This window comes from Pecten maximus, chromosome 6 (genome assembly GCF_902652985.1).
Source record: "Pecten maximus chromosome 6, xPecMax1.1, whole genome shotgun sequence".
In the NCBI taxonomy this organism is placed as follows: Eukaryota; Metazoa; Mollusca; class Bivalvia; order Pectinida; family Pectinidae; genus Pecten; species Pecten maximus.
Genome location: NC_047020.1, coordinates 15,986,590 through 16,013,001, shown reverse-complemented (window position 1 = coordinate 16,013,001; position 26,412 = coordinate 15,986,590). Strand labels below are relative to the sequence as shown.

Below are 26,412 nucleotides of genomic sequence, written 5' to 3'. Positions count from 1 at the left end.
TAAAGCCTGCGTACTAGTTCCAATTTGGAGAACTGTGAACTATTAGCCGTCTGATATTTAACAACCACACATTATCACAGATTAACATCGCAAATTTTCACAAGGAACTTTTAATCTATAAGATATGGACATTGCGATAATTATTTCACGGCAAAATCTTTACTATTTCTTTTTATAAGTAAGCATTGTTCCAAAGTGATATGTGTTGTAGGTACTAGTGTTTTCTGGGGAAAAAATATGAGAGAAAAATCGGCTTTTACCAACATTTATTCATTTATGACATATAACATCATATTTCATCAATATTTTATACAACATAATTTTTACACTTATGAAATCAGTTTTGGGGAATATGGTACAACTCTCATGTAATTAATGATAACTGACATTGTGCTGTCATCAATGAAGTGAAACATATAATCCATTTTCACGCTTTTCCAAATTGAATCTAATGTATTACGGTAACTGTCCACTGGTTTGTTTATATATAACTTGTTGGACACTACACACTGGTGTATGAAACAATGCAACACCGACGCTTTTAGGACATAGACAAATAGATTGATTGAACTATACAGCAATGGATACATTCATATAATCAGATAAAACCAATCCACACTTGCACGTTAATCTTTATCGTATAAATCTTCATAAAACTAGTATCGTTAAAATCTTATCTTAGATAGACAATTATTTTCATGTTAAATCATATATAAAAACTGAATATTTTTCCACAGACAAATTATACCAATATTTATAATATGATTCAAGTTAACAAATTGAATCCAAGATCGCTGATCAAACCATCAAAAAACGTATAGAGCAATTTTAACAATTAGATCTATCGTCTTAACCCTTTGAACCTCACTAAATTGTAGAATGTGCTAAATGACACAGGGACCAATTTTCTAGACACTCAAAAATGGCAGTAATTCTGGAACAACCAGACGAAATAAAATGGATGTTCCACGTATAACAGGTCACAGTTGGTATACATCCCGACCAGACCTACCTGTTCCAAACTCGTTCATCTTCGGCAAAGAAGTCAACAGCGGGAGCTCTTTAACACCTTCAAACAACCACGGAAACATTTGAAATGTCGAGCGGGTGTAAGAAGAATTAAATGGTGCAGTCTTTAGACGAGGACATATATTTCCACAGCAGCAAATTTGTGTACCTGTCGCGCAAAGAAATTTAACTTCAACTGAGACAAGAATTTACAGACAAGTATTTTAACTGTTAGGATGTTTTGCAGACTAAGATGTAGATCTATAAATATATACATATACATGACCTTTCCATCTGACAAGTTTGGGAAGTATTGACAAAACGTCGACCGACTCAAGAGACATATGTACAGTTTATTTTTGTATTTGTTTTCAGGAGCTTCAGCAGATAACGGGGTTGAAATTGTCCTCCTTTCCTGTCTAGTGTATTCTGTCGAAGATGTTAAGGTAACAAAACATGACTGATAACCATTACGTCAAAGTCAAATCAGGATAAAATCAGTTTTGACTATTAATCGTACTACAAAGACAATCTAAATGTACATAAATGGACGTGGGATAGACATGTATACATTTGTCTAATGTTCAACTTAGAGATTGCAAAACCAATTAACTAACTGTGCGATTTGAACAACTCTTTTGATATTAGGATTAAATTTCCCCCGGCAATTAGTCCACCTATAAGACATTTCAACACAAAATCTATCCCTTCTGAAATGAAATATCAAATATTCATAAACCGAAATTAGTTCTCTTGTGGAAATGATCAGGAACAATGATGATAGCACGAACCAAATCAGAAGTTTGTTCAGACGCTATGTTATCCATTCAAATATTTGGAATATCCAAAACCGTCTTCATGAATTATTTCAAATGAACAGTCGTGAAGAGGGAATTATATTTTCTACTGTTGCTATGCTAACTTAAAATCCCTCATATAAAGAAATACACAATATTTAGCACCGTGGAATGTGAAATAATTAAACATTTGTTACTGAAATGACAACCTAGGGAGAACTTCTAATGGGGGATGCATGACAGGGGTAATTGTGTGTGCCACTTTAATCAATAATTAAGATAGAGGTATTTGGAGTCCTAACTGATGACAATTTTTTTATAGCTTTTATTACATTATGATTATGTATTATATAACATAGATAGGTGTGATATTTCCGTCACTCCATTATTAGTTGGAAAAGAAGCATTTTATTCAAATGGTCATCTTTGTAAACGAGCAATATTCCCGGTGTCTGAATAATTGAAAGGATCGAACAAAGGACACACGGAATAATATGAAACAATAGTTCCTATAGTAAACAATAGTTCCTAGTAAACAATAGTGCCTATAGTAAACAATAGTTCCTAGTAAACAGTAAACAATAGTTCCTAAAGTAAACAATAGTTCCTATAGTAAACGATAGTTCCTAGTTAACAATAGTGCCTATAGTAAACAATAGTGCCTATAGTAAACAGTAAACAATAGTTCCGTAAATTGACATACGATATCAGCGTAAACAGCTCGGATCACCTCATTAACCACGAGGTTCAACTTCCCAAGATGCAACTTAGTTGGTCATAGTTGTTTTGGGTAACACTCCATCATGTTAATACTGTTAAGGGAAGACGTATTCATATAAAAATGAACGCAGGACGAAATGACAAGACATATAAATCAACGAGGTTTCAAATATAATACTGTACAGTTGTAATACTGCTAAATACAAAATGTTCAATGATGTCGTATTCTTTGATAAATAATCTCTTGTCCTTGGCACAATACAATGTAGACGTCAATAAACAAACTGTAGTCATTGGTTAAATAATACTGCTCATGATGTAAACTATACTTTTTAATTAAAGAATATTGAAAACATTATTTAACAAGAATATAAAATAAAAATTACACTTTAAATTGTATACGTATAAACAACTTAATGATTCACAAAATATAATAAAAACAATCATATCTACATATAGTTCATACAAATATCAAATACCGGTGAATGCAGCCATAATCCTGTTCTAATACTGAATAAGTGACATGCTATAATTGTTCATGCATGGAAATTGACTTAGCTATTGTCAAAGACAATGATTTTAGTTTTTTTTTCAATTACTTATTTGCATATTTTTTTTATTTTAATTTTTTTTTTATTCGTTTTATTTCATTTTCTTTTTTTAATTCATTCCTTTATTTACTGGTTTTCTTTCAAATCTTTTGTTATTGTCCATAGCAATGTTCAATATTTGTGACTTTAAAAGATAGCGTTATGAAAAAAATACAGTGGTTGTGTTTACTTTCGTTAGTGTATGACATGATTACATACATATGTTTTTTTCTTTATCATTTCTTTATAATTAGTTAGTATGAGTTTTACAAGATAGCATATTTGTTTTTGTTAATTCAGCCAGTGTGTGTATGACAATGTTACATATTGTGTATGACAATGTTATATTATATTATTGTATATGACAATGTTACATATTATGTATGACAATGTTACATATTTTGTATGACAATGTTACATTTTTGTAGTAGTTACTTGAGTTAGTGTGTATGCCAATGTTACATTTTTGTAGTAGTTACTTGAGCTAGTGTGTATGACAATGTTACATATTGTGTATGACAATGTTACATTTTTGTAGTAGTTACTTGAGCTAGTGTGTATGACAATGTTACATTTTTGTGGTAGTTACTTGAGCTAGTGTGTATGACAATGTTACATTTTTGTAGTAGTTACTTGAGCTAGTGTGTATGACAATGTTACATTTTTGTAGTACTTGTAGTAGTTAATTGAGCTAGTGTGTGTGACAATGTTACATTTGTTACTTTATTATATCCAGTTTTAGTGACTAGGAAGACAATGCCACGGAATGACAATATGATCTGTAGATAATGGATATGATTTCAAGACAAGCGGTGTAATAATCAAAATATTAAGAAATGTACATAGGACATACGATTGACAGAAACACAAATGTGATATCATGTAGCTCACGTTAAGTGTTGTAACCATCCTAGGTTCATTTAACAAATGGTCCTGATTTAAATCCCCAATGTGATTCATTTTATACATCATTGTATCATAATTATCTCCTTGTAGAACCCTTGGAATGGCGAAACGAAAATATAGTTTAATAAAATGGTTTGTAAATCAAACGGAAATAGGAAATGGATTAACACTTGTTTCCGGGTCCTATTCTTGTATATATTGTCCGTACTGTTGTAAACAATTGTAATGTACATATTGGAATGAAATAAAGTTGATATTAAATCAAAATAGCATACAGTGCATATAGGTAGAACGCTGGTGAAGTAACATGTCAGTTGTTTGAAATTCATATAAAAAATGAAAACATACCTTATGAAATAATCAGGACAGTGTTTGAATTCTCAACACATTCAGGGTTGAGATATTGTACGATACCGAAAACGACTCTGTCATTGAAGGGAATGTATTTGAAATATTCACACAAACATACCAAAACGTCTACTCATTAACTCTAAGAATAGACGTCAGTGAAATTATGAACTTCTTAATGAATTAGGATTATGAAATGTCGCCTTTCATCTTATAGTTTATACCTTAATGGCCGCACACATGGATCAAACAAACACTTTTTAAATTAAAGAAAATGTTTCATGACAACACCACAATAATGTGACAGTGGGACTATAGCCCGGGACGTCCAAACCAGGGACACATTATTGGGACACGTGTCACTATTTAAAGTGTTAGTGTTCCCTCGGGGAAGGGTAAAGTTCCTTCATGTTCCCTCACTTTTATAAATATCCAGGAAATCAGCATTCTGGTTCTAGACAATAGAATGCATTTGATTTTTAAACTTTCACCAGTGAGCCTCATGATGCCCTTCCATGATACCAGTCAATGTACCCCATTCACTCAGAATATACCACCAGCCAATGACACACTTTTGTCTAACGATGGCGAGGTTTGGTAATCAGCGCTGCGATTAGTCAGCACGCTTGAGTAAGGTCCCGGAAGAGACGGATTGCTTGCCATTCCTGATGTCCCTTTCCCTACTGTGATTCCGCTCGTCCATTTTGAGGTCTCGTTTTGACTTTTGTCTGAAAAAAACATTAAGTAAACACAATGAACATCAATCATATTTTTATTGAACGCTACAATTTTAACATTAACCCTATATTATTTGATAAGTATCTTTGATAATTTAATATCGCATATGAATATCAATTTGCGCGTTTTCTGAAAAATGTAGTTATTTTTATCTAGGAAAAAATAATAGAAGGCACATAACGCCGGGGAATATGTATTTAACTACAGATAGAAAGTCTGTCAAATGATGACTAAATCTAAACCTCACCGGTGTAACGTTCATGTGCTAAAATATATTATGATCTTTGAGAAATATCTACATTGTTGTAAACAAATTCTAGAATATATAATTCCGTGGTTTCAGTTTATTTTCGGAACTGTCAAATTTAACTGTGTCTATTATAAGCCGGTACTATAACCATTCTGTGTAAAAATGAAAACGGCATCTTGAATGGATACGATTTGATTTATCTCCCTTACTTGAGCTCTCCTCGGATTGTTTCTGCTTGTCTTTGGAGCTGTTGGAAGAGGTGTTGTTGTTGTTTGTTGTGCTGGAATTGTTGTTGTTGTTGCTTGTGTTACCCGGCTCCTGTTTAACAGTAGTCGGCTGTTGTTGCTGCTGTTGTTGCTGCTTTGCCCTTTCTACCTTTCGGAACTTGGCTCTTCGGTTTTGGAACCATACCTTTATAGAAATAAAACGTTATACATGTATATTAAAACATGAAATAACACTGTGTTTGTTGAAGTCAAAATCGACGAAATTGTGATGGAATATAAACGGAGCGAGAATTTACATTTAACATTGAAAGGGCATAAGAGATCCAGATGGTCCAGAAGTGTAAGCGTCTTACGTTTAATAGACGAAGATTCAGTATGTAAATGGCATGGTTAGGCATGTTTTTATTGGGTACATTTTCATCACAAAACACAGCTAGTCTCAAAAATAAATCACAATTCTCAGGTATACAATTCTTTCGTGATCGCACAATCAATAGCAACTTTATTTTCATTATTGAAATATTAGAAAAAAACTTAAATATGTATAAAGCATTTCCTTCTCAAAAAGAGAGCATCAAATACCATATGAGTACCCTGACATGTTGTGGTCATTCAATGCCTGATCTTGTATAAAATGTTACACCGTAGTATAGCATACATGTACATAAAACATTTCACACAGGTAGTCAAGAATGGATTTAAATATTATGATGAATTATCTTCAAAAATTTAATCCGTTGAGAAGACAAAGGACACATAATTGAATACCAACTTTGAATATGAATATAAACTGCATCGTAAGTGTATAGTGTATAGAGGGAATAGGACATTATCGCCATCGCAATTAATTTTACTATGTATTCATTTACAGTGTATGTAATCTGTATATCCATTTCTTCTTTATTTCAATGCCATCATCATTATTGTTATTTTCTTTTTCTTTTCTTTTTGATTCATTTACTTTTCCAGGACACTGATTTAATATATCATCGATGCCATCGGGATTTACTGATTTCATATGTTCATGGTTTTAATAGATGTATTGTTTTTATTGCAAATGGCAATATGACATAAAATGTTACGCGCATTTCTGATGGTGTTATTTTCTTTGGTTTAAACAGTATTTTATTGTTCAAATATTTACATAGAATATTACACAAACATAGAACAGTAAAGAATTCGGAAAGAAGTACTTTCGTACTTATATAAATCCGTCTTCTCTTTGAGACAGGCAGATAACATAATGAGCAGATATCATGTTGAGCTACAGACATACAACTTGTACGTATGTAGATCAGCATGACTCTGGCCCGTACGCATATAAATAAAGTAATCTCAGCAGAGAATTTGCAATACTGTCGAAATTAACATACAATGGTAATAAACAGTAATTACATTAATACATAGGTTAAGAAATTATCTCATTAGTACTAATCTATTTGAGTAGTGGGGGAGCGGAAGGGGATTATAATAAAAGAAAATAATGTAAAATTTTCTTTAATGTGTGATAAACTAGTTTCCGATTTGTTTGTTTAAAATGGTACTACACATACTACAATATACAATATAAAATATGTTTCTACTTGAAGAATTATAATATCTATTTCATAGATAGAAATCTATCTCCTATCAATCAAACCACGAGTACAAAATGTAATTAGATGGACCGAACGATGAGGTACTTTAATACTTGAATGTGGGTTTTCAGCACTAACATGAGTCGACAAGTTTGGTACATTATCATGTATTCGGCTACCACTGCATATCATGAATAAACATGTTAAGTGTGGTTTGATTTTAAATCCTTCAGTTATGTTTTTATTTCATATTAAACATTTTTATATGAAGACTTCTATTGATAATTGAGATGATATCGGCTCACTGAATTGCCCAAATGACAAGATTAAAACAATTTGCAGAAAATCATTTTTTAAATGTAAACAGACAGAAACATGTTTTGGGCCTTACACATTGATCATCAGATAAAAAGAGAAACAAATTCAAATTATATGTTGCTTTACAGGAAAATGAAATGTTTTGAAATATGCTAAAAAATAACATAGGTGAGTGTCGGGAAAGCAACAGACGCCAACGATGGAGTGTCTACATTTATGTATACTCTTAATTATTTGGGGAAGTAATTAAATTCAAAGGATCCAAGATTTTAGAAGATAAATGTCTACGAGATCAAAGAAATCCAAAACTAAGTCATCATTAACCGATCTGATTTATCGATAGCTCAAGCGATCTCCGGTAGACAAGGATCTGGTGATACAGCGTCCACTAATAGAAGTTCATAAGATTTAAACGTAATAAATATTGTAAGGCAATTGAACGGGTGTTGCATATCCGTTCTGGGAAAAGATCCACGACAATCGTTTGTCAGTTAGGTAGACAGGCCCACGTATATGTATTAGGTATATAACTGGTAATTCTAACAGTTAAATGTTTCGTTATGATAAAGATAACAGTCTAGGGCTATTGATGCAATAGCGATTTGAGGCAATCTTGTGAAAAAATACAGTATACACGTAATGTTAATATAAAAGATTGGCTCTTGGATCGGCGATGCGTATTTCCAGTTAATAGTTCTCAACCAGTTATGTTTGTTAAATCTTCTATCTTTCTTTATTTTTTAGAAAATTTGTCGTAATTTTATGTATCATCCTCTGTTATGGTAGAGATAATGGTGGGGACGATTGGCTCCATGAAAATTGGCCAGACATTGAAATCTTTTCAGATACGCCAAATTTCCCGTGTACCCATTTAATTTTCTATAGTAAAATTTAAATCTAAATTTAAATCATTAGAAATTAGCGAAGGAGAAAATCCACTCGAATCCCTGACATTCATTTCTCGAATGGCTATTCAGTTACGCAGTTTAAACGTGCGGTAGACCAATGTTCAGTTTCTGGTCCATGTGTAGTTTAAACGCACTGTTTACTGACTGTGGGTTTCAAAAATATATCAAAGATTATTTTAGATTATAATATTTCTCGAAAATTCATATAAAGTATAGAAATTATCGTATCATAAAAATTAGTTGAAATACATTTTTTTTTCTTTTGAAGAAAAAGCGACATTATATATCTAGTCTAGCCATCAATTTCACAGAAAATCGGAGAAAAAAAAGCAAAATGCAAACAATATTTGCATTGTCATCAAAAACTACAGGAGTAAATTATAATGTTTGTATTTATCTTTTTGTGACGTCTTCGCAAACAAAAACCTAGAGAGATATTGATCTGTTCACTGTTCCGATATCATATAGCTATTTATCTTGTGAAATCACAACGCATGTCACTAGAGAGAGTCTGGAAACTCACTGATGCAGTTACATATAACACTTATATAAACCAATTACGATATGTAAAACTTATATAAACCAATTACGATATGTAAAACTTAGATAAACCAATTACGATATGTACAACTTATATAAACCAATTACGATATGTACAACTTAGATAAACCAATTACGATATGTACAACTTAGATAAACCAATTACGATATGTAAAACTTATATAAACTAATTACGATATGTAAAACTTAGATAAACCAATTACGATATGGATTTAGATTTAAACAAATTATCAATTCCAGCACATTTCAAAAATGACAAATTGGGCCATATATATCATTGTCTTTAAAACAACAGCAAATTGCAAGATGACGCTATTGCGATTTGGAATATTGCTTCCCAAGCAAAAAGAATATGGTGCATTGTATTATCACTGAAATGTTGTTGTTTACTTTAACAATGGGAACGTGTATACAAATGACCAAAAGGTGGGCGAGGATATTACAAGAAAAATATCATACTTTAACATTAAGGTGTATAGGTTGTGGTTTGCAAAGATAACCAGTTCTATACTGTAAAGACGTCGTGATTGACAATCCTATCGTCTGTATAGGTAAAATATGTATATATTAGGTCTGTAATATATATATATATAGATTAGGTCTGTTTAAGTCAAATATGTATAGAAAAGGTCTATATAGGTAAGGTATGCATAGGTAAGGTCTATATAGGTAAGGTCTGTATAGGTAAGGTATGTATAGGTAAGGTATGTATAGGTAAGGTATGTATAGGTAAGGTATGTATAGGTAAGGTATGTATATATAAGGTATGTATAGGTAAGGTATGTATAGATAAGGTATGTATAGGTAAGGTCTATATAGATAAGGTATGTATAGGTAAGGTATGTATAGGTAAGGTATGTATAGGTAAGGTATGTATAGGTAAGGTATGTATAGATAAGGTATATATAGATAAGGTATGTATAGGTAAGGTATGTATAGATAAGGTATGTATAGGTAAGGTATGTATAGGTAAGGTATGTATAGGTAAGGTATATATAGATAAGGTATGTATAGGTAAGGTATGTATAGATAAGGTAGTATAGATAAGGTATGTATAGGTAAGGTATGTATAGGTAAGGTATAGATAAGGTATGTATAGATAAGGTATGTATAGGTAAGGTATGTATAGATAAGGTATGTATAGATAAGGTATGTATAGGTAAGGTATGTATAGATAAGGTATGTATAGGTAAGGTAGGTATAGGTAAGGTATGTATAGGTAAGGTATGTATAGATAAGGTATGTATAGATAAGGTATGTATAGATAAGGTATGTATAGATAAGGTATGTATAGATAAGGTAGGTATAGGTAAGGTATGTATAGGTAAGGTCTATATAGATAAGGTATGTATAGGTAAGGTATGTATAGGTAAGGTATGTATAGATAAGGTATGTATAGATAAGGTCTGTATAGGTAAGGTCTATATAGATAAGGTATGTATAGGTAAGGTATGTATAGGTAAGGTAGGTATAGATAAGGTATATATAGATAAGGTATGTATAGGTAAGGTATGTATAGATAAGGTATGTATAGATAAGGTATGTATAGGTAAGGTATGTATAGGTAAGGTATGTATAGATAAGGTATGTATAGATAAGGTATGTATAGATAGGTACGTATAGGTCAGGTATGTATAGGTAAGGTATGTATAGGTAAGGTATGATAGGTAAGGTCGTATAGATAAGGTATGTATAGGTAAGGTATGTATAGGTAAGTAGTCTAGATAAGGTATGTATAGGTAAGGTCTATATAGGTAATGTATGTATAGGTAAGGTATGTATAGGTAAGGTATGTATAGGTAAGGTATGTATAGATAAGGTCTATATAGATAAGGTATGTATAGGTAAGGTATGTATAGGTAAGGTATGTATAGATAAGGTATGTATAGATAAGGTCTATATAGGTAAGGTATGTATAGATAAGGTATGTATAGGTAAGGTATGTATAGGTAAGGTATGTATAGGTAAGGTATGTATAGATAAGGTATGTATAGATAAGGTATGTATAGGTAAGGTATGTATAGGTAAGGTATGTATAGATAAGGTCTATATAGATAAGGTAGGTATAGATAAGGTATGTATAGGTAAGGTAGGTATAGATAAGGTATGTATAGGTGGTTTGGTAGTTTTATTGATAAGCCTATTAAGCCAAGGTCATTTAAACGGCTAGGTTTAGGGTGGAGGAAGACGGAGGTTCAGGAGTAAGGAAAAACCAGGTAAGGTAGTATAGGAAGCTGCCCAGTAGGTTTAAGGAATAGAAAGGGGGTGGAGGGTAGGGTTGATAAGGTGTGGTACATTAAAACCGGCTACCGGCTAAAGTATGTATAGGTAAGGTATGTATAGGTAAGGTCTATATAGGTAAGGTATGTATAGGTAAGGTCTATATAGGTAAGGTAGGTATAGGTAAGGTATGTATAGGTAAGGTATGTATAGATAAGGTATGTATAGATAAGGTCTATATAGATAAGGTAGGTATAGATAAGGTATGTATAGGTAAGGTAGGTATAGATAAGGTATGTATAGGTAAGGTCTATATAGATAAGGTATATATAGATAAGGTCTATATAGATAAGGTCTATATAGATAAGGTAGGTATAGGTAAGGTATGTATAGGTAAGGTATGTATAGGTAAGGTATGTATAGATAAGGTATGTATAGGTAAGGTCTATATAGATAAGGTATGTATAGGTAAGGTATGTATAGGTAAGGTATGTATAGATAAGGTATGTATAGGTAAGGTCTATATAGATAAGGTCTATATAGATAAGGTATGTATAGATAAGGTCTATGTATAGATAATGTATGTATAGGTAAGGTATATATGATAAGGTATGTATAGGTAAGGTAGGTATAGTAAGGTATAGGTAAGGTCTATATAGGTAAGGTATGTATAGGTAAGGTATGTATAGATAAGGTATGTATAGATAAGGTATGTATAGGTAAGGTCTATATAGATAAGGTCTATATAGATAAGGTATGTATAGATAAGGTATGTATAGGTAAGGTCTATATAGGTAAGGTATGTATAGGTAAGGTAGGTATAGGTAAGGTCTATATAGGTAAGGTATGTATAGGTAAGGTATGTATAGGTAAGGTATGTATAGATAAGGTATGTATAGGTAAGGTCTATATAGATAAGGTCTATATAGATAAGGTATGTATAGATAAGGTATGTATAGATAAGGTATGTATAGGTAAGGTATGTATAGATAAGGTATGTATAGGTAAGGTCTATATAGGTAAGGTATGTATAGGTAAGGTATGTATAGGTAAGGTCTATATAGATAAGGTATGTATAGATAAGGTATGTATAGGTAAGGTATGTATAGATAAGGTAGGTATAGATAAGGTATGTATAGGTAAGGTATGTATAGGTAAGGTATGTATAGGTAAGGTAGGTATAGGTAAGGTCTGTATAGGTAAGGTATGTATAGGTAATGTATGTACAGATAAGGTATATATAGATAAGGTATGTATAGATAAGGTATGTATAGGTAAGGTATGTATAGGTAAGGTATGTATAGGTAAGGTAGGTATAGGTAAGGTCATAGAAGTTGTTAGCTAGGTATGTAATAAGAGTATAGGTAAGGTATGTATAGATAAGGTATGTATAGGTAAGGTAGGTATAGGTAAGGTCTGTATAGGTAAGGTATGTATAGGTAAGGTATGTATAGGTAAGGTAGGTATAGGTAAGGTCTGTATAGGTAAGGTATGTATAGGTAAGGTATGTATAGGTAAGGTAGGTATAGGTAAGGTCTGTATAGGTAAGGTCTATATAGGTAAGGTATGTATAGATAAGGTATGTATAGATAAGGTATGTATAGGTAAGGTCTATATAGATAAGGTATGTATAGATAAGGTATATATAGGTAAGGTATATATAGATAAGGTATGTATAGATAAGGTCTATATAGATAAGGTATGTATAGGTAAGGTATGTATAGATAAGGTATGTATAGGTAAGGTATGTATAGATAAGGTATGTATAGGTAAGGTATGTATAGATAAGGTATTTATAGGTAAGGTATGTATAGATAAGGTATGTATAGGTAAGGTATGTATAGGTAAGGTCTATATAGATAAGGTCTATATAGATAAGGTATGTATAGATAAGGTATGTATAGGTAAGGTATGTATAGGTAAGGTAGGTATAGATAAGGTATGTATAGGTAAGGTCTATATAGATAAGGTATGTATAGGTAAGGTAGGTATAGGTAAGGTATGTATAGATAAGGTCTATATAGATAAGGTCTATATAGATAAGGTATGTATAGGTAAGGTATGTATAGATAAGGTAGGTATAGGTAAGGTATGTATAGGTAAGGTCTATATAGATAAGGTCTATATAGATAAGGTATGTATAGATAAGGTATGTATAAGTAAGGTATGTATAGATAATGTATGTATAGGTAAGGTCTATATAGGTAAGGTCTATATAGATAAGGTCTATATAGATAAGGTATGTATAGGTAAGATCTGTTTTGGTAAAGTCTGTTTTTAGACATTTTGATTGAAAGTAATTACATTTACCTGAACTCTTGCTTCGGTTAAGTCTGTTTTCATTGCTATCTCCTCACGGGTATAAATATCGGGGTAGTGTGTCTCTGCGAATGCTCTTTCCAGCTCTTTGAGTTGTGCGCTGGTGAATGTCGTCCGTATCCGTCGTTGCTTCCGTTTTTCAGGACTTAAACCATTTTCATGGTGGCCATGCTGGTACATCTTATAAGACAACCCTGAAATAAAACAAACCGAATTTATTTTCTTTTAAAACATGAATTGACGATTTATATATTACGCTCAATAACTTCAGTTTGAAAGGCAGCTAAAAAATTGTTCAAATATTTATTGCCGTATAAATTCTTTAATTTGACTTTAACAATATTGCATTAAATATTGGCAATGACGTAGGCCATGTTTTGACTTAAATAATTGGGGATTACTTAGAAAATACATCAATACAGTGTCATAAACTTTTTACTTTTTAAATGATTTATACGTTCTGTGAAGGTATAAAGTGATCTCCACAACTAATAACTAATATTATAAGTATACCTTAGGATATGCTGGGAATTTTTTTACAAAGGTGAATTTGATATGATCCATTCGTTAATGTATAACTTGAGATGTTTATTATTTTCTACTATTTTATTTTTTTTGTGTAACTATCGAATGTTTACGTATTATAAAGTTATATGTATTTAACGCATGGTATATACATATTTTTAATTCCAAAAAGAAAAACAATGAATATTTACATCTAGTGTTAAATTGTTATCGGGATAGTCATGTAACTAAATCAAATATTTAGTGCGTATGCATTGTATTTCTTGTCCCGTAAACATTGATAAGCGAACCAAAATTAACTTTTAATAAAACATCCATGTACCTACTGCGTCACCTAACGAATGACTAATGTGAGCTTTCTCGTTAAGAGCCGTTTGGGTTACATGTTCCCTGCATGCTATTTTTCTGTTTTTATCCATGTTATTTTACGACGTCATGTAAACTTATGTGAAATCAACACTAGTGCATGTATTGTACTTAGTTGAGACAAAGCCATTAACAACCGTTCCAAATTAAATTAAGATTTTTTTTTTTTTTTTTTTTGTAAATAAATTGCCCTTTTCCTTACAAATGTCTGTCTCTGTTTTTGTTCTTTTTCAAGTACAAACTTCTACATTCACCAAGATTAGATAAAGGGTATGTATGTATACAACAAAAACCATGAGACCCTTAATTACAGTTCACTGGCAAGTGTTTATAGCCATCATCTATAACATGTTCAGAGCTAAATAGTTTTTTGGAGTTTTAATCTTTGTTCCTGTTCTAGGATATAAACAAGAAAAATAGTAATGTTGTTTTAATTTTGTTACAAAAAGATTTGTTTTAAATGTATATCTGCAAACACCAGCGGCCGTGCATGATAGAGAGGTTTAAATTGATTATCCGCTGATCTACCTATATGAGTTTTTTTAATTGTACAAATAATCGAAAAGTCGCGATCTTTATTTATACTTTCCGATTTCTATCCTCTGTAGACGTTGTCTTTATAATGAAATTTCTACATCGGCAAACAATGTTTCAACACAGATTTGGTTCCTTAGAATTCTATATATCACAAGCGTCAATAAGACCAAGATGAAGCTTGCCAAAAAATACCACAATCACGATAAAGTTTACAAAAGATATGCTTTTGAAACAAAATTACATAAATATAAAAAAAATCAATAATGTGCTTTTAACAAGTGATCTTGATTCGCCTCCTACGCTGTGATGCGGTCTGTTCTGAGTCATCCCAGTTTTCGCTCTTTTGTCTACGCTTAGAAATTGGTCTGTTAGTCTCGCATAAAGACATATTAATTATTTATCTACCGCACTCTACATAGCCTTATCATGGCATGCAGCTCAGTGCGCGGCAGACAACATACTGCGCCTTCAAGCCCGTTATACACGGCCACACTATGTCCGAACAAACAAAACAGACGAAGTCATAAAAACATCAGCTCGGGGAATGCTCCTTCAAAGCACGGCTGAGTATTGTTCAGGCTTAAAGCATAAAGCACGACTACTGTGGCAAGGGAACCGTCGATCCATCGACGCTATTTTCTAAGCCATTTGATGCCATACACCAAAAAAAAACCATTTCAAGACATTCGGTTAAAATCACAAGCTCAGATAGAAGTAGTTTATTGCTTCCAGATACATATACATTTAAACAAATGGTAGTTTATTTGAAGGAGGATTCATAATATACAACCTGCCTTCAAATTTATACTGTCTATGTGGCCATTCGGTGGCCGAGTAGCATAACAGACGGCGCTATAAACCCGTCAGCAGCGGGACCATTAGGTCTAGGCAGCCATAGTCATGCGGAATGATGGTATAAAGGGACAGTCGACCAAGATGTACTTAAATGTTTTCCGGAGTTCTTGTGTAAGAACACCATTTCATTTTTCCCAGTCTGGAGTAGAAATCAGTACTATCGGATACATGTATTCTGTGTTAAATCCAATGCTTCGGAATTATAAGAATTCCCTTTGTCACCATCATTATTTTTTCGTAATAGATATGATATTTCAGTCTACACTAATAATGGTCAGACGGCGTACAGAAATTATTATAATATAACCTATTATATTCCATCAAAGTAGCGTTATTAAATGATAGTGGGAATGCTATTTAATATGTCTGTCTGCTATGACAATAAATGTTTCTGTCCATCGCATTTATCATTGACAGGGATGTGTTCTATGGTGGTCCGGGTACTTCACAGTCGGCTGTTAGTGAAACCTTTGGTCTGAAAGACAGTGTTATCATAGTCGAGTATTCAGCACAGGCAGCTTGCCAGAGATATGGCCCATCGCCTGTCCACTTTCTGGCCTTATCTGTAGGATGTCTTCTCCAACATTCGTATCGCTTCCATGTACACAATGGAAGATAATACACAAGTCTAGTACAATTGTTTTCTTGATTATTCAATGAATGTAACCCACATTTCTCTAAACGATGATGACCTCTAATATCATGTATTTCTAGACTCTCTAAATCACTTAGCATTCCAAAAGTGTTTCCTTATCCTCTGTGTTTATCGACGTTCAGTTTTACGCAGTCATGCGTGCCTGTATGACTATTACTTATTTAGATTATTTACAAACATTTAATCAAGTTATAAACCAATATCTTCAAATAAAAACATTTGTTTTGTTGTTTATAAAATCAATTAATAATCAATTGCCAAGTGTGGATTAGTAAGAACCCTTTTTTATTGTTAATATTGATCTCTGATTGACGGTACCTAAAGATATGTAGAATAGGGGAAGCACTAGCAAGGGATTTGGCCACGCTATATCAATGTTAAGGTTAAATTTAAATCTCAAGTCACACAGTACACAAATACGTGTGCACGATATCATTTTTTCACATGTATAACATCTGACTTTGAACCCCCAACACGAAACTACAAACAAAAACAAACTGCTGAAGAATTGTGCTATTTTCTTTTCATTCGTTACTTACGTTGGAGCAGGGATTTATGGGCCATTTTATGGTATATTTTTATGACCGGGCTTCAAGCTAGTGTGTGTGAATTTCAACACAGCAAACACGTCGAGCCGCACATCTCAGAACGATGCCACATTCGCATCTCAATGCTCTATGTATGTGTGATGTTCAGATCGAACCAAGGTGTGAACACAGATCCAATCCAAATGGACGAGACCAACAATAGCTAACTAAATAATTAATAAGTAATGGCGATAGACGGATATTCCCCCATCTCGATTGTAATAAACGGATTAATAGTTTTATACGACTTTATATATACACTAGCATACCGTGTATCATATCTACGTGTTGCGGTAATAGATGACTTCTAAGTCGACCTAGGTAGCATTTCTGTCCAATCATGTTATAGAATCAATAAATGTCGTATATCATATAATAAAAAAAACGTCAAGCTTAATACGAAACTAACGTTTATTAATTTTCGTATTTTGAAATTTGAAAACAATTATTTCAGCAATAAGTTTGTTAAATCTGTATTTAATAATTTACCTATTCGAACATCATGTGACATTCAAAGACATCTTGCGGAAATAATTGGTCAATGTTTTAATATTGTATATATACACTATGTATAGAGATGGAATTGACATTTGCTTGTTCTTTGTAAATGTAATGTTAATGTATTTATTAAACAGTTCTATAAATTGACAAGATTAAGACATTTTAACCAAGATGAAAAATAGAACTTACATTTACTGTATTTTTTTTTTTTTAATTGATAATCAAAATTGAAACTTTTACATCTGTTTCCAAACCTCTCTAATTGCTTGTATCAAAAACATATAATCCTTGTAATTAAATACCAATTCTCATTCATCTGTTACAATATATTATACATTTTTAACAATTACAATGTCGTCAATAGATTGTTTATATTTTTGTGAATTACGATATATCAAATCAATTACATGGGATGCTGTTTTTATTTATTTTATAATGTGTCTATTTCAGTTTGTTCCAATTAATAATATATAAGTAGGGTCTTATCAATAAAAAGACATCTCTAACACAAAACACAGACTGTTAATCAGTCTCTGAGATCCAGAATGGCAATAATAATTACGATATCTCTTCCCGTCTTCATGTCAATCCAGCGTACAGCCAAACATACATACGTAGATGGCACCTTTTCCCTAATGGTTCCATGGAACAACCAGAAACAATTCTCAATATTTGTTTATCGGCAGTTTCATCTAATAATTTCCAATATAGAGTCTGTTACTCTTTATTTGCAGCCTCCAAATTCGTGAAATAGAATGAGGGGGTCAACCTCAGGAAAATTAGACCCGGTAACAGTGGGCATGTGGCTTCCATCAAGGAAATTCTCTTAGCAAAGGGAGACAACTCGCATATTCTCGGGGGAGGAATACAGAACGAAGTCATTAGGCCTGGTTAATCATATTGCTTCTTCCTCTTGAGCAATAAAAGAGGTTAAGCGGCATTTCCGACGAAAGACAAATGCCTCCTCGCCTTACACAAAAGAGAGAAATTGTTTAAATTTATCGCCGAGCATGATAGAAATTAAAGTAAGAAAATGAAACCTAATTACGGATGGCATAAGCGACCTAAAGACATGGTTTTCTACATGTTGAAATTAGTTTAATGCAAAAATAACAGAGGATTAATAGAATTAACGAGTGTATTCCTCGTTCTACGGTAGCAATCTCTTTGTCCTAATTGATGTGTTAAGGATATCAGAATTTAACACAGGAATGTCAAATATATTTCTCTCAGTTCTCAACCAGCTACTCCACTCATTCTATGAATGCAGAAACGATTTTAACCCTTATTTAATTTGCAAACCTGTTTCTAAATTCATGACATCAATTTTATTTTTTTCTTCACTAAACGAAATTCCACAAACCAATCAACATATTTCATGCAAATAAACAAGGGTTGATAGATGTGCTTACTTTTAAATTTCATGTCAAAATTGGAGAAGTTTAGAATCGTTTTTACAAAATAGGTGTCAAATACGGTACAAATACACATTTCTTAAATACTTAATTGTCGTAATTCTAGCTAACAGTGAGCTCTGTATGCCAGTGAGAAAGTACTCTACACACGTAATAGACAATAAAATTGTCAACTCTCATACTATTCATCCTGCTCAGTTAATTTTTTCCTTTAATACTGAAGATTGCCGTACGGAATCCAGTGGATGTTTATGTGAGGCAAAATAGTACGGAACAGAATGAGTTACTCCTGATGCCTTCGTGCCTCTCATTTAGAAAATACAAACAATACTGCCGACGCTAAAATAATTCTCACAATAAATTCATAACATATTGTGGAGAGATGGAAGTAAACAATGCTTACTTTCTCTAGTATATCCACAAATAGAATTATTTCTGAAAACGATAAACAAGTAAAATCATAAGTAAACAAACTTTCCTTTGTTTCTTTTTCAAGCAATTCGTGATTTTGATTCGACGTTCAACTAACTTATCCGGTCATATTTTTTATAGTTATGTTCATTTTTTATAAAGAGTTACGTCCCTTCTGTCAATGAGTTATCGAGAAACCGATATAATTATATCTTCATTCAGTGAAAAATTTACATTGGAGTCCAGAGTCCTGTACTCATAGAATTTTTATGGGACTCGCAGAATTCCTGGAAATACTTCAATTTAACATTATGCAACTCATCGTTTTTAGTAATAGAGCTGAAAAAGACTCCGTGATTACACTTACTATAACTTATTAACTGGTCAAAATGAAACTTTGATGCGGAAACGGATGCTGTATGGCTAATATACGTTTCGGCAACAACGAAAAATGTCGGAAAGATAATTGTTTTAATCAATGCATAGTGACTAATTACGTATATTTGGTTATTCTCGAAAACAAAATTCCCTTGGGGTCTTCATAGCAATCTATGAAATATATCTCTAATTACATCGATGGAGCACCGAGGAAATTAGACGAAATACTGTATTCAAAAATCAATCAACGAAAACATTTCCCTGGGATGCATATTTTGAAGATTGACCTGGTTTCCCAGGTGATACATTACTTAACTCACATATACTTCTTAATTGTCTGACTTACAAGTCAAATATAATCATACCAGACATAAAATGTTTTAACATCAAATTAAAGTTATGTATGTTCATAATCTCGACATTATTATGTAATGGCCATTCCTTTAACCGGTTGTTACGATGATTTCCTGATCTTCCCCCTTTCCTATGAGAAATAGTTTAATTCGTCTATCATAGTGATTCACGGACAGGATTAATATTTCCCCTTGATTCGTCCCCTACGAATCGCGTTGTCTGGTCGCCTAGCCTTTAATGAAACATGCGTTCTTTTTATTGTTAGCCATAAGCCATCGAGTCATCTTTCACTACCTCCAGACCTCCTTATGCCGACAAAAAGGAATGACTTCACCAAAAAAAAGTAGCGAAACCTTGCCCGCATGCCTTGTAATACTGGCCCTCACGCGTTCTCGCTAAGTCCATATATCCCTGGCCGTCCCCAGGAGAGAAGTCTACCACGGGAAATGTATGGAGATGTGGCCTTTTGGTCTATGAGGTGTCTACCACCTCATGAAAGCAGTTCATACAGAAAATATTAGCCCTCATCACAAGCTGAAGGCTACAATTTACTTTCCTGATGGACACATAGCCTTTTTACGGTGGACAGTTTCTCTCTTTGTTTCCAGTGTATTGCCATTTGTTGTAGTTGATGGTTTTTGCGTGTTGTGTCTACGAGCATGCTAAATGGTACCCTCACTTCGTCGGTATACTAACTGATCAGTCAAATGTACTACTTATCCAAATCCTAGACCTTTATTCAATTTTTATTCATCACATATGAGAAATAAAATAGGCATATCTTTCTTAATGGCAATGACCGAATCTTTGTTAGAACCAAATTGTTTTATCTTTACCCATATCATATCACTACGGAGTTCGCAATAATGACACAATCTCCGTGAGAATGTCATTTGACCAAGGCTCATTTAGTGCCATATTGTTTTAAAGTTGGGTTTTAAATCGTGCTGTATCGACTTTTAAGTGTCGCCCCTATCACTAAAAACTCAAAAAAGCATTTCTGTGCCACGGATTCCTATTTATTGGCTCCATAAAAATTCTTATATACTTTTGTAATAAAGTAAAACCAATTTTTAACTTTCCTTGAAAACAATTACGATGGTTACGATAGTGGATGTTGCTTGTTTTTCTGTTGTTGTAACAATGATTCCGTGCTTGATAAGTATATAGATATGTTGTAACAATGATTCCGTGCTTTGATAAGTATATAGATAGGTTGTAACAATGATTCCGTGCTTTGATAAGTATATAGATATGTTGTAACAATGATTCCGTGCTTTGATAAGTATATAGATGTGTTGTAACAATGATTCCGTGCTTTGATAAGTATATAGATGTGTTGTAACAATGATTCCGTGCTTTGATAAGTATATAGATATGTTGTAACAATGATTCCGTGCTTTGATAAGTATGTAGATATGTTGTAACAATGATTCCGTGCTTTGATAAGTATATAGATGTGTTGTAACAATGATTCCGTGCTTTGATAAGTATATAGATAGGTTGTAACAATGATTCCGTGCTTTGATAAGTATATAGATATGTTGTAACAATGATTCCGTGCTTTGATAAGTATATAGATTTGTTGTAACAATGATTCCGTGCTTTGATAAGTATATAGATGTGTTGTAACAATGATTCCGTGCTTTGATAAGTATATAGATAGGTTGTAACAATGATTCCGTGCTTTGATAAGTATATAGATATGTTGTAACAATGATTCCGTGCTTTGATAAGTATATAGATATGTTGTAACAATGATTCCGTGCTTTGATACGTATATAGATATGTTGTAACAATGATCCCGTGCTTTGATAAGTATAAAGATATGTTGTAACAATGATTCCGTGCTTTGATAAGTATATAGATATGTTGTAACAATGATTCCGTGCTTTGATAAGTATATAGATATGTTGTAACAATGATTCCGTGCTTTGATAAGTATAAAGATATGTTGTAACAATGATTCCGTGCTTTGATAAGTATATAGATGTGTTGTAACAATGATTCCGTGCTTTGATAAGTATGTAGATATGTTGTAACAATGATTCCGTGCTTTGATAAGTATATAGATATGTTGCCCTTCATTACGAAACGACGGATTAAAGCGACGATTTTTTATTTAATTGCATATGACCTTGTTACATCACGAAAATAGTGACTATCCCTCAACAAATCTGTATTCTATCGTTAATATAGGATTAGGTTTCTCATTTATTACAAAGATCGGGCTATATTTAGGAAAATGATGAGGCTTTCCTTGTAAGCAGAGAGAACCTATCGTCATGATAATCTTAATCAAATGACATTTTGATATGGATATGTTTAAAAAGAGCATTTTGTGGTTAAAAATTACTTATATGGTTCATTTTATTATGGAATTAAATTCAAAACGATTAATGAAAACTCGTCCGTTCGTCAGTGTTTAAATACAAGCGTAAACTATTTTGTATCAAAATGATTAATGAAAACTCGTCTATTCGATAGTCTTAATGTACAGACTTATAATATTTAGCATCAAAACGATTAATGAAAACTCGTCTATTCGATAGTCTTAATGTACAGACTTATAATATTTTGTATCAAAACGATTAATGAAAATTCGTCCGTTCGTCAGTGTTGACGTACAGATTTGTAATATTTTGTATCAAAACGATTAATGAAAATCCGCCCGTTCGTCAGTGTTGACGTACAGATTTGTAATATTTTGTATCAAAACGATTAATGAAAACTTGTCCGTTCGATAGTGTTAATGTACAGACTTGTAATATTTTGTATCAAATAATCATAAAATATGAAAGGACATCGATGCTTTTACACATTATCTGGTTGCATGCCCCTGCGGTGTTACACAAATTCTTCTCTTCCAGTGAGTAGATGGGGATCAAAGTGGGGGGAACATAGCCCCTTCATCCGGGCTGCATAGAGAATACCCCACCATCACTAACCATCTGGTATACAAAACTAAGAATTTCACAAACAAACAAAATGAGAAGCACAGAGGGGAAAAGGGGCATTTTCGTATTTATACAAATTAACCTAAGAGAAAAGAAAATTCAAGTAAAGTTGCAAATGCATATAAATTTTCCATTTCAGTATCATTATTTTCAAATAACCTTAACTGATGTCAGAAAGCAGTGTAAGAATATTGTTCACGTTGTATCGATAACACCAAAGTAACCTATACAAATATTCGGCATGTACATCAGTCGTAAAGTTACATAACCTTGTGACGTGCTGAAATGAGCCTATGCTGATGTGTTTTAAAAGCTTCGACACGTGTCATCGTGTTCTGTGAAAATCACTGGGTTCTGTTTTCAATATTTAATAATTTCTCGGATATACCAGCCCCACCTTAAATGCAATCAAAGTGCGTGGGTATGAAACTCAACACAACATAAGCACTTACACGATCAGATGACAAACACTTTTAGGATCACAGCGGTGTGTGTTGCTGATATCAAAAAGCATTTCCAGTTCAATTACTCGAACTTCACAAATGTCCGACAACGCTTTCGAAATCGTCTTCCCTACACCCCATATCCTGAGTTTTAATATCAGTCCTCTCCCAAGTGTAATCAAAAATGAGTAATTTTCCGGATGGAAATCATTCGAGAGACTGTCGCGTCATTTGTAAAAATATATAAACGCTAGTTTTAAATAATTTTTCAGCCTCTTTATTATAGAAAATGTCGATATCACACTGCCAAGTCCCCTGACAATTCTAGCTGTACTTAAACGACAGAGCAGTAATCTGCGGGAGTATAACGCAAATCGAAATTCACATATTGATATTACTTTTATATTCACATAATTTAATTGTATTCAGGGCAGCCTCGGGGTGTCGCGGTACGAGTAATGGCCCAGGCGATTGCTCTTCCCGCCGAGCTCGGGACTCACGGTACTGGAGATTCACCAGCAAGAAAATTAATCGGAAGCTTGAAAACAAGCAGGACAATGGCTTTTAAACTTTTTATTTAATAAAATTCCAATTAAGAAGGGAAAGCGAAGACGTTTAATTCATCACACAGAAAATCAATGATATTTCAAGCTAATAGAATCGTGTTGTTTGTGTGGCTTGTATTGAAAACGAATCTTCTCGTGCCCAAGCGTTGTATTTGTCCAGATGAAGCCAGCACCGACGCCTGTTATTAGTATTTACTGAGAAGTGTTGAAAGGCAGTATCCGGGAAAACTCCAAAATCAATGTTTATCAAATTTACTTCACTTTGAAGAAACGCTGGATCTAACCTGTCGAATTGCCCGAGGCAAATACAAGAGCATTTATAACAGGGCGAGAATAACTATCAATACTACTCTACCACGTCCTTATTAATTTAATCCACTGTTAAAGTCCTCTGTTTTATATCATCTCTCGTTGTGAGAATTCCTATGACTTTTTATTTCAAAACCGTGACAAAAAATAAACACATTTAATATAGCATGCAATTGATGTTTTGACTCAAAGAAGCGTTGATATGCTCTGTGTCGACAACTTTATTTCCAATTGTTGCAGTCTTATTCATTTGGAATTCAATATTTGGCCTTATTTACCAAACTTCACAGTCTCAGGGGTAGGTAATGTGAAAATTAAAAACGAATGATTTATGAGTTTCGTCATATAAACTTCAACACATCATACATACTGAGATATGACTCTTGGGCATGAGGATGTGCAGTGTATATATGTATAATGTAGTATTTCTGTGTAACGCTGCTACATAAAGTACGCTGAGAAGATCCTGATGTACAATCAAACACACCATGTACGCTGAATATATGGTTAAAGAATTTGTTTTATAAAGCCTCCTTAATACTATACAATGCATACAAACAAATGTGTGTGATACTTTCCCCTTTTTGGAAGAGGTTCATATATTGAATTAATATCCAAAGCATGATTATTTTCTTAATATTTAACATAATTTGAAAAAGCTGTGATATAAAATTAAGAAATTGGAAAAAAATGTTTATTGATATTTTGTTTTTAATTCTTGTTTTTAATATTATTTACGTATAGTAAATAAGATAATCAAGCTATCAAATTATCAAAATTCACGTCGCACCTCATTCAATCATTTATATCAAATCATCAAAAATTACGTCGGACCTCAAGCAATCATTTACATGAAAAAACATCTTCATGGTATAGGTATATTTTAATTCTGTTTCAAGTTATGTCAAAGTTTTAAATCTGGTCTAGATTTCTTCTTCTTTCAATTTTATGTTGCCATTTTCATTGTCCAAAGAATACCTAAGGCTTTATGTTAGATATTAAAGTTTCCTCTGTGTAAAACATAATGTTAATGATACACGGCATTCCCATAGTAACGACGGTGTTCACAATAAAGCGACGTACACCGTATTGCGTGTAACTGAAATCCGAACTACCTGACACAGACCGGTGAAGAAAACAAAGTAATGCTCCTTCCACACGAAGCCAGCGTCTGCCGGCTGCCAAAGAAACTAGGAAATCTGTCGGCAAGTTTGTCGAAAAAAAAACCTAGACAGATAACCTCTATATGCTTTGCGTGAGAGAAGTGGGACGGGACCCGGATGTTTAAAATAATATGTTAGCTTTAAATTAACTTACACAATAGTTTGATATAAGGAATAATAAGAATCCTTCAAAATCCATAATAATTCTTTTAATTATTACAAAGCTTTATTAAACATTTAAATAATAATCACACTTTCCAGCGTTATATATCATTAAAATTACAACGGAATAAATTTAAGCTAACGGCACTTGCAGGAAGAGTACTTGGACGGTAGAGACATGTAGAGACTATTTATGATCGGTATCAAAACTGCCGTTTGATCCAGCAGACACCCGCATGGCATCCTCTTTTACGGGACAATTCCTGGGGGGAGAATCGAGGAGGAGTCGGCGGCAGGGGAAGCGACAGTTCTCTGGGAGTCAGACAAGTCGGGATGAAAGTGTATTCCCAACTACCAGTGTGAGGAAGAGGAGCTCAATCTAGTTTAATCACTTATGAAATAAAAGAGATTGGTTTCCTTCTTTTCAAAGTTTTAATTGTTAATATTTTCAGTGCTTTTGTCAGAGTTCCCGATAGTGAGTGTCACATGTTACACTGTCAGGCACTTTAAAAAGACATTGGTTTCTTAAGTTAAATCAAAATTGTTTAATTAACTTTTATTATAATATACGTTTAGAAACTTGTCGTTACAATAGTTTGCCTTCGATAAAATTATACTGACTTGTATTAAGAAGTATTATTAATTTTCAAAAACTATGAAAACATTAATTAGATTAAGAAACAATGGATATCTTTTTTAAATAATTGCAATTTCATATCTATCTTTATCGCTCATTCATGA

The 26,412-nt window shown here is 32.9% G+C and overlaps 1 protein-coding gene across 2 annotated transcripts in view; it reads right to left on the bottom strand.

Annotated features, from left to right (window-relative positions):
* Positions 1 to 249: 249 nt before the first annotated feature.
* Positions 250 to 26,412, bottom strand: part of LOC117329097 (paired mesoderm homeobox protein 2B-like) — a 46,550-nt gene continuing 20,387 nt past the window's right edge. For both annotated transcript variants that reach the window (XM_033886824.1, XM_033886825.1), the window contains 3 exons: positions 13,479 to 13,681; positions 5,567 to 5,768; positions 250 to 5,097 (listed from right to left, as the gene is read on the bottom strand). In XM_033886824.1, coding sequence (XP_033742715.1) covers positions 4,913 to 5,097; positions 5,567 to 5,768; positions 13,479 to 13,681 — 590 coding nt within the window. In that variant the 3' untranslated portion in view covers positions 250 to 4,912. The remainder of the gene's footprint in view (positions 5,098 to 5,566; positions 5,769 to 13,478; positions 13,682 to 26,412) is intronic.